Raw genomic sequence first — 14,136 nt, 5'->3', positions numbered from 1 at the left:
CCTCCCTCTCCCAGATACTCCCACTACAACAGGGAAATTAATGTGTGTTTTAATCATAGGTTGTGGCAGGGAGACCAAATGAAGAGAGAATGATAACCACTAACAAAAAAGAGCAGGTAACATTCCACCACATGCTCACTTACACACGACATAGACCCTTTGATGATGATGGGCAATTTCCAATTAAAAACCAAATGACAATGGGAGGTAGAGTAAAGGCGTTAAGGGAGGGCAGGAAGGTATACCAGAAAGAGAACTGGGCTTGAAGTTCGAAAAATTGGACTCAAATCACACCTCTGAGACTTGTAAGTTATTAATCTTTAAGCTTCAGTTTTCTCTTCCATAAAACAGGAGTAAGAATACTCATACTGCCTACCTCACACAGTTATGAGGATCAAGTGAGATATTGTACATAAAATGCTTTGTAAATTGTAATAGGAATGCTAGCTATTATTAATGAGAAGCAGTAAGAACACAATAGTGTTTGAGGACCATATTCATAACATAATGTCACTGTCTAGTGCAGGGATTCTTTTTTTTTCTTTTTATCTATTCATTTATCTATTTATTTATTTATTTTTAATATTAATTTTTAAAAATTTTGAGTTCCAAATTCTCTCCCTTTCTCCAGCCCCTCCTCTACCTATTGAGAAAATAAAAAAGATGGTATCAATTATACATGTGAAGTCAGTAGTGCAGGAATTCTTAACTGGGGGTCGGTGGACCTGAATTTTTTTTTTTGTTAACTAAATTTCAATATAATTTGTTTCATTTTTAATCTTGTGTAACTTATCTTAGATATTTAAAAACATTCATCTGAGAGGGGTCTATAGGCTTCACTGCCAAAAGGATCCATGATAAAAAAAAAAAACATTAAGAACCCCTGTTTTACTAGAATAAATATATGAAAAGACAAGAACTTAACTTGACATCATACAGTTGACAATGGCCACAGCATGCTGGGGGAGTGATGGCTCACCAGTCGCCATAGCAATGGCCAATCCATCAATGAGAGCATTGATTGTGTATTCTCTGTGTGCAGAGCCTTGAAACAGATGCTACATCCAGGTAGAGAACTGTTACCCTTTCTCATGTTTCTAACCCATGTTTCCCAAGTTCCCAGGTACCTCTGTAGCCATATTAAGGAAGGACAAGCCAGATATGAAGCAAATGGACAAGGGATACAGAAGAAGGATTCATAGCTGGGGAGTAGTTTAGGAAGAGCAAAGGCATGGTCAAATGATGACTTTTGAGAACACAATAGAAAATTTTAAAAGAGCAAACTGTTTCAGAAAACAATTAGAGATTATCTAAGAACATTTACAAAGCTGTTCACTCCCTTTGATCCAGGGGAATACAAGCTACCTGAAGACAGGGATTATATATTGTATTTCATTTTTGTATCCCTAGTGCCTAGCACAATGTCTTATATCTAACAGACTCTTAGTCAGTACCTATTGGATTGGCTGGGGCTTACAGAAAGAAATGACCCATATGGTCAAAAATATTCGTTATAGAACTAGTTTTAATATAAAAATCTGGGAACAAATTCAATGCCCAAAGATTAAGGAAGGGCTAAACAAACTGGTAGAAATATCACCAGTATGAGTACCAGTACCAGTAGGTGGTACTACTTCCCAAGGTTGTTATGAGCATCAAATGAGATATTAATTGTAAAGCACTTAGCACAGTGCTTGGAACATAGTAAGTACTATATAAATGTTAACTATTATTATGACTATTAATAATAATAATGATAAAAATAATAGCTAGCATTTATATAGCATTTTAACATTTACAAAGTGCTTTGCAAATATTTTCTCATTTTATCCTCCCAATAACCCTGAGAAGAAGGTGCTATAATTATCACCATTTTACAGATGAAGAAACTGAGGCACAGAGTGGTTAAATGACTTGTCCAGGGTCATATAGCAAGTAAATGTCTGAGGCTGGATTTGATATATGACTGAAATGGAATACTATTGAGCTGTCAGCAAGTGAGCATATGAAGAATTCAGAGAAACATGGGAAGACAGGTATAAACTGAAGTAATGTGGGAAATAAAAAAGCAAAACCTGAAATATCAGTGGACACAAGGACTACAGACAATGTAAATAAAAGCAACAGCAAAAAGCAACAAAACTCCCATTGAACACAATGGACAATTCTGCTTCCAAATGATTAAAGTGCATGTTCACATTCTTATTTTCTGTTAATAACTGGTAAACCTCAAAAATGGAAAGTCACATGAATTATCAGTTGTAACCACTCCATTAGGTGATATCACAACTTTTTTTTGTTTTTAATTAGGAAGGACCTTTTGGAGATGGGGAAGGGTTTGTCAGAACACTGACATGAAAGTTAAGGACAGCATTTTGACCTGGCAAACAAATGAGTGGAAGGTAAAAAGGTATGTGATGAGGAATATTCAGATCTCCATTTTTGGAAGTCCTTTCCAATCTAGTCACTGATCATCTTAGTTAAAAAGAGAACTAATAACTAGGACAGAATGTTATCTACATTGTCAATGTGGTCACAGTATTGCATGTCTAACTGTTGCCCCTTCTCACAAGGAAAGGGGTAGTCTGGAGCTCTGCAGAGTCAATGGAGAGGGCAATGGTTTCCTTCCAGAAATGAAAGTGAGATGGGCTGCTAGGTGGCGCCATAGTGCACAGAGCACTGGGCCTGGAGTCAGGAAGACTCATCTTCATGAGTTCAAATCTGGCCTCAGACACTTACTAGCTATGTGACCTTGGGTATATTACTTAACCCTGTTTGCCTCAGTTTCCTCATCTGTAAAATGAGCAGGAGAAGGAAATGGCAAACTACTCCAGTATCTTTGCCAAGAAAACCCGAAATGAGTCAGACATGACTGAAAAATGACTGAATAGAGACAAAAACACATCAATGAAATGTATTTTTAAGGAATAAATAAATAGAAATAAAAGAAGTCAGGCAGATAAAGGCAAAATTTCTCAGACTATTACTAATGTATACAACCGTGACTGCCCTCCTCTAAAAGGGCTGTTTGGCCACCTGGGGCCCTGGGGCTTAAGTTCCCTTCCACCATATTTCAATTTCAAGTGGCCTCCTAGGGGGAAACTTGGCAGCTGTAACTGCAATAATAAAGGGCAACAGGAAAGTCCTCAAGGATATGGATTCATTTCCTGGTTCTAGCATGTCTCCAGCATCCTGGGCAGTTATTTCAAGTTATAGGAACAGACCTCTGGCTAGCTGACTTGAACACAGGGTATAGATGGGAAACACCCTCTGTATGGGTTATTCCCAATGGAAAGGTCTATTTTCCTTATATTAACTGGCAAGATTGAGAAAAATTTCCAAAAAATATTTATTTTTAATTTGCTTTAATAAAAAAAAATTAGATGCCACATAGCACTGCTAAGATGGGATGGGAAAGAGAGGCTGTGTATGTCAAATTTATCAAGGTTCAGAATCACTGCTCTAATTAACCTGGTACAGGCCAATCAGTATCTTTATTGTGCAACTACGTGCAAACACAGCCCCTAACAGTGGTTCATGGGATTGTTGGTTTAAAGCTAGAAGGCACCTCAGAAGTCATCAAATCCAACCCCCTCATTTTACAGATGAGGAACCGGAGGCACAGAGACATTAAATGACTTGTCTAGGGTCACTCTGCCAGGTTTTTCTGACTCCAAGTCCAGAGCGCTATCCACTACACTGCACTGCCCCTCAATACAACAGGAGCTCCACTGAGATTAGTTCCCCAGCCTTTTCAGTAGGAAGACTTTCAAATGTTAAAGAATTTCATATACCTTCTCAAAATTATAGTATCAGAGAAAAGAGATGATGAAATTACAGTGCTTAGCATGCAAATGGCCTCATGGATCTCTTGTAGTTAACTCAATGATACCTCAAGGATTGTTGGCTCATGAAAAATCTACTGGTCTATTACACACTGAGGGGGAAAAGAAGAGCAGGTAGAAAAAAGAAATAGAAGTTGGCTTCAACTAGACTGTGCCATAACTGGAACATACAATTCACATGTACAAAAAATGATTCTGATCAGTTCCCTAAGAAACGTGGGAAAAAATGGCAATTTAATGTGGATCATAAGAGCTGCTGGGAATAAAAGAATTATCAGAATGGGATATGGTTGATCAGGGAAGCGTTCCTAGAGGAGATAAATTTCAAAGGAAGGTACATGAGTTAGCAGAAAAGTGAAAAGAGACTTCAAGTGGATGTAACAGCAGATGAAAAAAGATGGGAAGGAGAAATGAGCAAATTGGATTAGTGCATGCGTGTGCGTGTGTGTATGTGTGTGTGTGAGAGACAGAAAGATGTTAGGGTCTTCCAACCTCCAACCCAGGCACAATAGAAAGAATAGGTGTCAGGAAAGAATGGTCACAAAGCCACCACTGCCCACCCTTTGGAGCTTTCAGTGTCCAAGATGTTAAGACAGTTTGCCATGTAGCTCGATGCATAAGAATACCCCAGAGACATAGCCCAGATGAACACAAACAGAGGCACCCGGAAAAAGCCACCCAGTAACTAGACCCTGGAAGCTGTCCTGTCTTTTCACAAAGGTTTCATGTGGCTCTCTTTCTTTCTCTCCTTCTGCTTCCATGTTTTGTCTTAGGCAGCAGTTCCTGCTTTCCTGCCTACAGATCACCAACTCTGCCTACCTAATTACGGTAAAAGATAAAGGATACTTCGATTGGCAAACAGCCCTCAAGCCTGGAAGTCCCGGAGTCACTGTCCTATAACTCCACCTTCCACCTACCACAGACCTCACTGCTGAAGCCCGCCCTGACCATCTGAGGAGTTTCCAGGAGCATCTTTCAGGAAGGGAGGAATGCAGTGGCTACATACGGGCTACTGACTGACAGCCATGCTCACCCTACCTGGAGGACAAAGCTTCATGGAGGATTTGTTTTCACTTATAACAGACTCTCAATTACTCAGGGGAAGAAAGGATTCAGTCTTTTTGCTGGATTATCACTAAGTTATTCAGGAGGAGCTTGTAACTTTGCTCTTTGTTCATTACTGATTGGCACCTTTATCAGATGATAAGGAACTACAGGGGCAATAAAATATGAATCAATTGGTTTGCCTACTCCTTAGTTCTGTGGGGAGATGGATGAAACCACTGGATTAACAGATTTTTTTTTTAAAAGGATTTCACTTACCTATGTCATCCCTGTTGCTGAATTTTCGGCATCTGGGAGCTGGCTCTGTTTACTCATCATGTGATCAGAGGGTTAAATTTCTTACCTTTTCAGTGACTGAGCGGGCACACTCTATCAGCTCCCTCTTGGTGTAACTGTCAGTGGGGCAGACCTGAAGAGCTCCTGCCTTCTGGACAAGGAAGATACAGCCATGGCCGAGATCCTGAGCACGGGTCCGGATCTGGAATCCAATCTAAGGAGGAAAACCAGGTGGGGGAGGAGTAGAGACATTATAGGTCTTTTCATTTATACCTTCTCATAGCATGGAAAATTTCTCTTAAGTTTTAAGGGAACAAAGCTAGGAAAATTCCACTCCTATTAGGATTCCATATCTTGTGAAGTGTGTGAGGGGATACCAACTAAATTACATTTTACAGATTCCAAAGGTCACCCAGATCCCATAAAGTATGTCTACATTTTGTGGTATTACTTTTCATCTATTTGTCTTGTGTCAGGCAGCCAAGGCTGACCCTCAGCAAAGCTGTTAAGCAGTTGGGAACTCTAGCTTTTCTCTTGCTGCTCTTCACCCCATCTTTCCCTTCTGTCACACTACCTTCATGATTCCTCCTTTCTTATCTGGAAGAGTTCTAAGGAAAGACTCAGACATTAATCATTTCCATCTTTGTGTGAATATAAATCCAGTGCTTAGCATAGTGCCTGTTACATAGTAGGGGCTTACTAAAGGCTGTTGACTGGCTTACATTTCTCTTCCTGAGTCTTTGCATTTTAATTCTGACCTGGGATTATGGAAAGAAGACTTGGTTCTCTGCTGAAGGAATTTCAAGCATAAGCAATCAGTTGGAGGAGTGCCTTCTAGGGTACTTTATTAACCTGTACTACACAAGAAAAAATTAATGTCCATAATCAACAACCTCAAGGCCCTCAAAGATCCTGGAATACTTTCATCAAAGACCCTATGTTCAGCACAGTTTGTGTAAAGCACATTTTATTGTATTCTATTTCTTTGACAACTAGTATTCCTTTCTAGGTATGTTTAACTGGACTATTCGAATTCCCAACTAAGCTGAGAAAGAGAATTTACTATTATCAAGAATGGGTGCTTTAAAAAAACAAAACAAAATAGAACAAGTTTTTTTTTTAAAAAGTATTTGTTAATTAGTATTTATCTCTTAGGGTTGAGTCAGTACAAATTCTTTTAAATGAACTTGTTCTTTGGATAAGCAATCCTAAAAGTATTTAGGCTGTGTTCCCCGTTTCTGCAGCCAAATCAGTTTTGCCATGGAGAGCTGCCAGTCATCTGATTTGAGTTATAACAAATAATGCCTCCTACCCTAATTTGCATCCCTCTGGGCCAGCACAAATCTGTTTCACATCAATTTTTATTTTGGTTTGATCAATAAACCTGTCATAAATAATTGGCTGTCCAGTTCAGCTAGGTAATTTAAAATTTTTTTTCAAAGTATAAAGTCAATATGTTTTATTTTCAGGAATCCATACCAACTAAGACCTGTGGCCTACAATAGAAGAATTCAGCCACCTCACTTCTGAAAACGTCTCTGGAGGCCTGTAATTACACAGGAGCTTGTGTGACCACTTGGATGGAAGTCATCTTCCCAGATAATCTCATTTACTGGATTAGAGGGAAATCTCTTTGATGCCAGTTTGACTTTTGGAACTGCCATGGTAGAAAAGGCCTGCTCATCTTACCTTGTCAACAGAACACATATGAAAGTCAGTAGGAAAAAAAAAGTAAATCTTTTCATTTATGTTTAAGCATGTCCATTTGTTGGGATAAGATGGAGGTAGTTTTAAAAATAAGACACTTGAGACAGGAGGCTGTGACATTTTAGATTCAAACCTAACTTGGTGAGTAATTTCAGATTCACAGTAAAGGTAGCCTAGAGCTTTACTATAAGTATTCAGCAGCCTGAGGGGAAGAGTTCTGCAAAGGCCAATGGTATTGAGTTGAAAATTTTAGGGCAGTGTTGAAAAGGAAAGAGGGGAGGAAGAAGGTGAGGTGGTGATAGAATCTAGACTTTTTAAATTGGAAGGATTTTGGGGATATTCTAGCCCAAGCACATTTTTTTTTTTTAAAATAAGGAAACTGATTCAGAGGCTGAATGACTTCCCCAAGGTCAAAGCTAGTGAGTAAGAGAGCTGGAACCATAAGTCCCAGTCTATAGTGTTCTCTGTACTATTAATGCCCTTCAAGATCATTAATGCAATTCTGAATTGACCAATATTCTGCCTGAATACAGATCTCTAGTGTGAGATGTTATAGGCTCACCAAGGCAAGAGCTGCCCAACCCCCTCATTGTCACCTAGAAACAAACCCACCTCAAAGTACAAACATCTTCTTACCTCCCAAGGAATTTAATGTCTTGCTGCTTTGGAGGAAAAATAATCACAGCAAAAAAAAAAAGGTTTTCTAATTCTAATGCTGTGTGATTTCAACAAAGTTCACAGGTCTGTACCATTCCCCCCACCAAAAAAAAAGTTAGAACTGCCCATATTTAGCAGACAAAGCAAAATTCCAGTTAGGCAGGTCCCAAGATAGCAGGTGACCAAGCAAAGAAAATGGCGAGGCTAAAATAACAGATATGTAATCCTTTAAGAGGAAGTATAAACTCAAGGTATTAATGTTGGGATGAGATCAATAACTCATTTTTAGACTCCAAAATTCCTGAGACCTGCTGTTGATGAAAATTTCTTATCTAGTCATTGTGCTACCCCATTAGGAAGATATTTATAATGTCAATAGTAATAATTTAGTAATAATTATTATTATTATTGAAGAGTTTCCTCACCTGGAGTTTACTATGCCAGAGAAATCACAGTGCTGCATAATAATAATGATGATGACTTGTGTAGCATTTTAAGGTTCATAAAACATTTTTCTGACAATAATCCTGTGAGATTGGTAGTGTAAATATTAACACACCCATTTTACAGATAATGAAACCAAGGCTATGAAGGGTTAAGTGACTTTTCATACTTACACAGCTAAAGTGTCACAATTAAGGCAGGATTAAATCCATTAATTAATCAATTAATTAATAATTAAGTCCATTAAGGATTGAGTCCAGATTCCAAGTATAATACTCTTTCCGCTACATAAAGTTCAGACTGTCTCAAGAGTCAGTTTCAGAACGAAAGTGGCTTCCCCTGGATACTTTTCATGTTTGTTAAGCTTGGGGATACATAACAAGTGGGAGAGGGTGCCAAAGGCCCTTCATGCCTCGCCCCTGGCGTTTATTTAAATCTAATAGACTTGAGCAACGCCACACCATGTATTGATTCAGGAAAAGTCCTACAGCTATCGTGAGAATAAAATAAAATATTATGTTTAAAGTACTTTACAAATCTTAAGGTACTTTAAAAGTACTTTAAAAAGTATATCTAAATGCTAGCTATTATTACTAAAGGAGGGTGGATTAGGCCAACAGTTCTCAAAGTATGGTTCACGGACCCATGGGCATGGACTTTCAGGGCAACCATGAGGTCAAAACTACATAATAATATTAAGATGTTATTTGCCTATTAAAAATACATATCCCTTTTCCAGCTGTATATCTGTGTGAGGCCACATTCTCATTATATACTTCTACCAAAATAACATACTACAACAAATTGAATGCAGAAGCAAACATGACAATTCAGCTGTCTTCTATTAAACCAGACATTAAGAGATTTACAAAAATATGTAAAACAATGCCATTCTTCTTGATACTTTTTGTTTTGGAGAACACAGGCTTTTTTCATAAAAAAATATTATTTATGTGAACATGTAATAGATTTAAAATTTATTTTAAAATGAATTACGGGAAATGAATTTTAATTTAATTTATAATATGGTAAATATTGCTAGATTATAACCAGTGGTGTGCTGGTGCCAGCTCGAACTAGCTTGTGAGAGCAGACTGTTAAACTTTCGGTTTGAGCATTTACACTTTGTAAATCAGCGAATGCTACAAATAAGGGCTTGGTTGATTGTTGAGACTTATAAAAGTGATAGAGAAAATGTTAATAAAGGAGATTAAACTTAAAAATGTATCATGCACACAGGTTTCCCCTGCCCCAAGAGAGCTAGTTATTAAACATTTACTAACACACCACTGAATGTAACCCACATAAGCAAAGGCTTTTCGGGATCCTTAAAGAATGTTAAAGGGGCCTAATAACAGAAAGTCTGAAAGCGGCTGGATTAGACAATTTCCAAGATAACATTCAGCTTTAAATTCTGTGATGCTATGATGTGAACAAGAAGGAACTAACTGCTTCTGCTTGCAGCAAGTTTCAGTAGAAGAATACTAAATCATTCTTCCAGAGTTAGGGCAGCTAGGTAGTATAGAGGGCTAGCTAGTAGATAGCGTGCTGGGCCTAGTCAGGAAGACTCTTCTTCCCGAGTTCAAGTTTGGCCTCAGACACTGTCTGTGTGACCCTGGACAAGTCACTTAATCCTGTTTGCCTCAGTTTCCTCATCTGTAAAATGAGCTGGAGAAGGAAATGGAAAACCACTCCAATATTTTTGCCAAGAAAACCTCAAATGGGGTCACAAAGATTCAGACACGACTGAAAACAACTGAACAACAACAATTCTAGTATTAGATGTCCTAAACTGAGTGCTGGCTCAACCACTTAGTAGCTTATGGCCTTGGGCAAACCACTTCCTATCCAAACCTATTCCTATCCTAGCCTTAGCTTGCTCATTTGTAAAATTAAAGGGCTGGGACAGCTAGGTGGTATAGTGGATACAGCACCAGACCTGGAGTCAAAAGGACCCGAGTTCAAATTTAGCCTCACACATTTACTAGCTGTGTGACCCTGGGCAAGTCACTCAACTCCGATTGCCTACAAAAAAAAAAACATGAAGGGGGCTGGTGTGGATGGCCTCTAAGGTCCCTTCTAGCTATTCTTAATATAGAATAGAATATTCTTAATATAGAATCTTAGGATTCTATGATCTTAACAATGAGGTGTTAGAAAAAAAAATTAGCAGCTCTAGTAATATATTTGCTTGCAGAAATTAAGGTGAAAAAAACAAAACCCTCCACTCTTCTTTCATGAACAAAAAGGGAAAAGAGAATGTTGCACCCCAATTAAGTTGCTTCTTGGGCTTTGGCCCCTGTTGATGAAATTAAAAGTTCAGTCTTTATGGGATTCTAAATCAAATTCTATTTGTTGAATGAAAGAAACACACAATCATTTCCTTTACTGAATACAACCAAACAATGAATTTTTTTTCTCATGCTATTTTTTTTTCAAGATAGCAAATTTATATTTGGAATAAGATTAAATAAAAATTTTACTCTCACAAGGATAGTGCTTGGAAGATTATAAGCTAGCAAGAGCCAGGGTGATGAGAGTGGAAGGTATTTTCTAAATGTTAGCTTCAGTGTTCTTTGCAAAAGGAGTGTGTGGTGTAAAGAACACTTGGAAAGGAGTCAGGAGACTTGGGTTTGAATCCTTGGACCAATAAAATGATTGGTGTGACCTTAGTCAAGTCATTTCACTTCCACAGGCCTCAGTTTCCTCATTTGTAAGATGAAGGGACTACACAGATGACCAGCTCTGAAGTCTGACACAGTTCTAAATTTATGAACCTACAGCCATGGTCTGTCACTCATCCTTTCTGAGACTCATCTGTAAGATGGGAAATAATAACAACAGCTGAGAATTCCCTCTCTTGCAGGGTTCCTCTTGGGCAAATATCTTGTCAACTTTAAAGTGCAGTGGATCTGACTGTTAGAGAGGCAGTCTGGTGTTAGAATCTGGGCTCTCTGAGGGTGGGGCTCTTTCATTCTTCGTCATGCTATCCTCAGCATCTTTCGTGATGCTTATCTGGCGCACAGTAGGCACTTAATAAACGCTTGTTGATCTTAATAAAAAGTGCTGGTTGTCATTAGTAGCAGTGTGACCCTGACCAAATAACTTGGCTCTTTTGAGGCAGTTTCTTTAGTTGCAAAATAGGTATAATAATTGTACTATGTACCTCACAGAGTTTAAGTAAGGCTCAAAAAAAAAAAAAGATTTATGTAGGACATTGTTACTGTAACTTCTTTTAAGGTTCCATAGCAGGGGTTCCTAATCTGAGGTCTGTGAACTTTTTAAAGAAATATTTTGATAACTGTATTTCATTTAATTGGTTTTCTTTGTAGTCCTATGTATTTTTTATTTTCTGCATTTAAAAACATTATTCTAAGAAGGGTCCATTGGCTTCACCAAACTGCCAGAGGAATCCATGACATACAAAAAGTTAAGAACCCTTTCTCTAAAGACAGAGAAATTGATGGAAATGGGGAAGTATGTGTGAAGGACATAAATAATTAATTACTTTCACAATTGTTAATAAAGTATCTTTGAGCAAGAACTTATAGAGAATTCTACTGCTAATCTCCTGCTCATTTTGGGGAAGAGGGGTTACAGGAAACCTAAGGGCCTGCTTTTAATACACTGAATACCAGAAAATTGCTAGTTATCCTGAGGTGGCAAAGAGGTTCTCACTGTGATATTCTGAAGTAAACATGAATTTTTCCACTGAAAACCAAGAGGGTAAAGCTTCCTTTTGGTGCCTAAAGGGCCACTCTATTCCATTTGGTTTGATATAGTCATGGAATGGGGCAGAAAGTTGACTCTGCAAAGTATGCCTTGGGACTCTGAAGAATGGGGTTCTGGGGCTGTTTATTTGGATTGGATTTAAATGTTTTCACATGCCATAATAGAGGGCCCTCTTAGGCACATGAATGTTTCCCAGTTCTTGGGAACAGAAAGCAGTGTGGCTTCAGGGATCTCCCAGCCCCCTCCCTTTAATGTCTCTGGCAAGCATGCACAAGGAATTTCCCTTAGCAAACCACTGGTAGTATTATATTCCTACCCCCAACTTCTTTTCACTCCAGGTTACATTGTTCTTTTGTCTGGAATGCAAAATGCAACCCAAGATGTGATGGTGAAAAAAACAACAAAATGAAAAGTTAATGAAAACATCAGCCTCTATAAACTGAAAAATATTTGAGAGATCAATATCTACAGTAATTTGCAGCTGTATTTTTAGCAGATAATTTCCTTTCCTGACTTTTTCATTACTATATATTTTGCTTTTGCCTACATTACAATAAAAAATTCTGTCCATTTTTTACAGAGGGTGGGTGGTTTGTAGACTCTTAAGACTGCAAAAGACCCCATAGTTCATATGGTCTACAACTCAATGTCTCAGAATGATCAACACCTAAGCTAACCAAGAGAGATGGTGGCTGATATGTGTTTTTAAAGGTCTTTGGGGAGAGATGTTTTAAAACTCTTTGAGCAATAATATAATGGCTCAGACCCATGTGGTGTTTTAAAGTTTACGAAATGGAGTTATGTATCCCAGGTAGTATTAGCCCCATTTAAAAAATGATAAAAACTGAGGCTCATAGAGATTAAGTGATTTACCCACAGTCTCACAGCTAGGACAAGCAGGGGGCAGGCCTCCAGACCAGATCTGCTGACTCCAAGTTCAATACTCCTTCTACTCTACCACACTGCTACTTACCACTTAATATTAATTAATATTAATATTAAACTCCTCTTCAAGTATGGCAGTTCTTTCTTTTGCTTAGCCAAGTCCTCTCTTACTGCAATGTAAAAATTCTTTTCACTTTATGAAAGTCAAACATATTATGTTCTGAAGACAAGCCATTTTTCTTAAAATAATTAGCCTTCATAGCAGAAGTATCAATAGAAGTCTCATGCATAAATTTGGAATCAGTTTAGTCTTGGTACTGACTTGAATCACTGATTTGTTCCAGCAGGGCTCTTTATGGTGGGAGTTGGCAGGGTTGAGGGACTTATATTAATATGTTATTCTATTATTAATCCTGCTATAGTTTAATATATGAAAACTCATGTTCAAATACCAAAATTCAGAATTGTGGCTACTCCGAGAACCTTGGGTTCAGTTGATTTTTTATATTATACCAATTATATATAATACATATAAATAAAAAAAATTAGAGTGTACTGGACATGATTACAGAGGAATAAGGAACTTCCAAAGAAGAAAATGTCTGCCGATGCCACTTGGCACATTCTGTACGTTTTTTTTTTTGTTTTTTTTTTTTTTAATGAATATGAGAGTTTCCTAGGTTACTGGTTAAGTGACTTGCCCAGGGTTACAGTGAGGAGGTGATCAGAGGCAGAATTTGAACTCAGGTCTTCCTGACCCCGAGGCTGGCTTCTTAGCCACTATGTCCTTAGTTCTCAAAGTGAGGTCTAGGGACCTTCCTTTTCAGGGGGGGGTCCATGAGGTCAAAACTGTTTTTGTAGTAACAGAATTACTTTTGTATTAATACTAAAAGGTTTTAATTTATAATATGGTAAATATTAATTGACATAGCCCACATAAACAAAAACTCTTTGGAGAGGGTCCTCAGTTTTTAAGAAAGTTAAAGTGGTCCTGAGACCAAAAAGCTGGAAAACTGCTGGATTATGACATGCTGCTTTTCCATGCTTACACAAATATAATTACATGCCATTATCATGCCATACATTCACTTTTACTTTTATGTTTCTTTCTGAAGCATATTTTGTATCTGAGTTAACATATTAAAAAAAAAAAAAACCAAATGGGAAGAAACGCCAGTATTTAGTAACTCAGGGGATACTAACCTTAATCATAAAGGCAAAAGGAAAGATAATTCACAGTCTTCTGTCTCAGGAATGCAGTTAGTTACTTTCATCTTCCCAATGACAGCTGTAATCTACACCATTTTGTTATATTACAGGTTTAGAATATTTTCCCTGAAACACGTTTAACATGATTGTACATGTATAACTTATATCAGATTACTTGCTGTCTTGGGAAGGCGGGAGAGAGAAAAATTTGGAACTTAAAATTTCACAAAAATGAATATTGAAAACTATCTTTACATGTAATCGAGAAAAAAATACTATTAAGGGAAAAAAAAATATTTTTCCTTCTGGGAACATT

General features: G+C 37.7%; 1 protein-coding gene across 1 annotated transcript in view; it reads right to left on the bottom strand.

Annotated features, from left to right (window-relative positions):
- The window catches only part of TLN2 (talin 2), a 579,984-nt gene that overhangs the window by 73,432 nt on the left and 492,416 nt on the right, over nt 1–14,136 (bottom strand). Inside the window, exon 46 of the mRNA XM_027851789.1 lies at nt 5,254–5,400. Within this exon, the coding sequence (XP_027707590.1) occupies nt 5,254–5,400 (147 nt within the window). The remainder of the gene's footprint in view (nt 1–5,253; nt 5,401–14,136) is intronic.

This window comes from Vombatus ursinus, unplaced genomic scaffold (genome assembly GCF_900497805.2).
Source record: "Vombatus ursinus unplaced genomic scaffold, bare-nosed wombat genome assembly UNPS02009205.1, whole genome shotgun sequence".
NCBI classification, from domain to species: domain Eukaryota; kingdom Metazoa; phylum Chordata; class Mammalia; order Diprotodontia; family Vombatidae; genus Vombatus; species Vombatus ursinus.
This window is presented reverse-complemented; position numbering and strand designations above follow the sequence as displayed.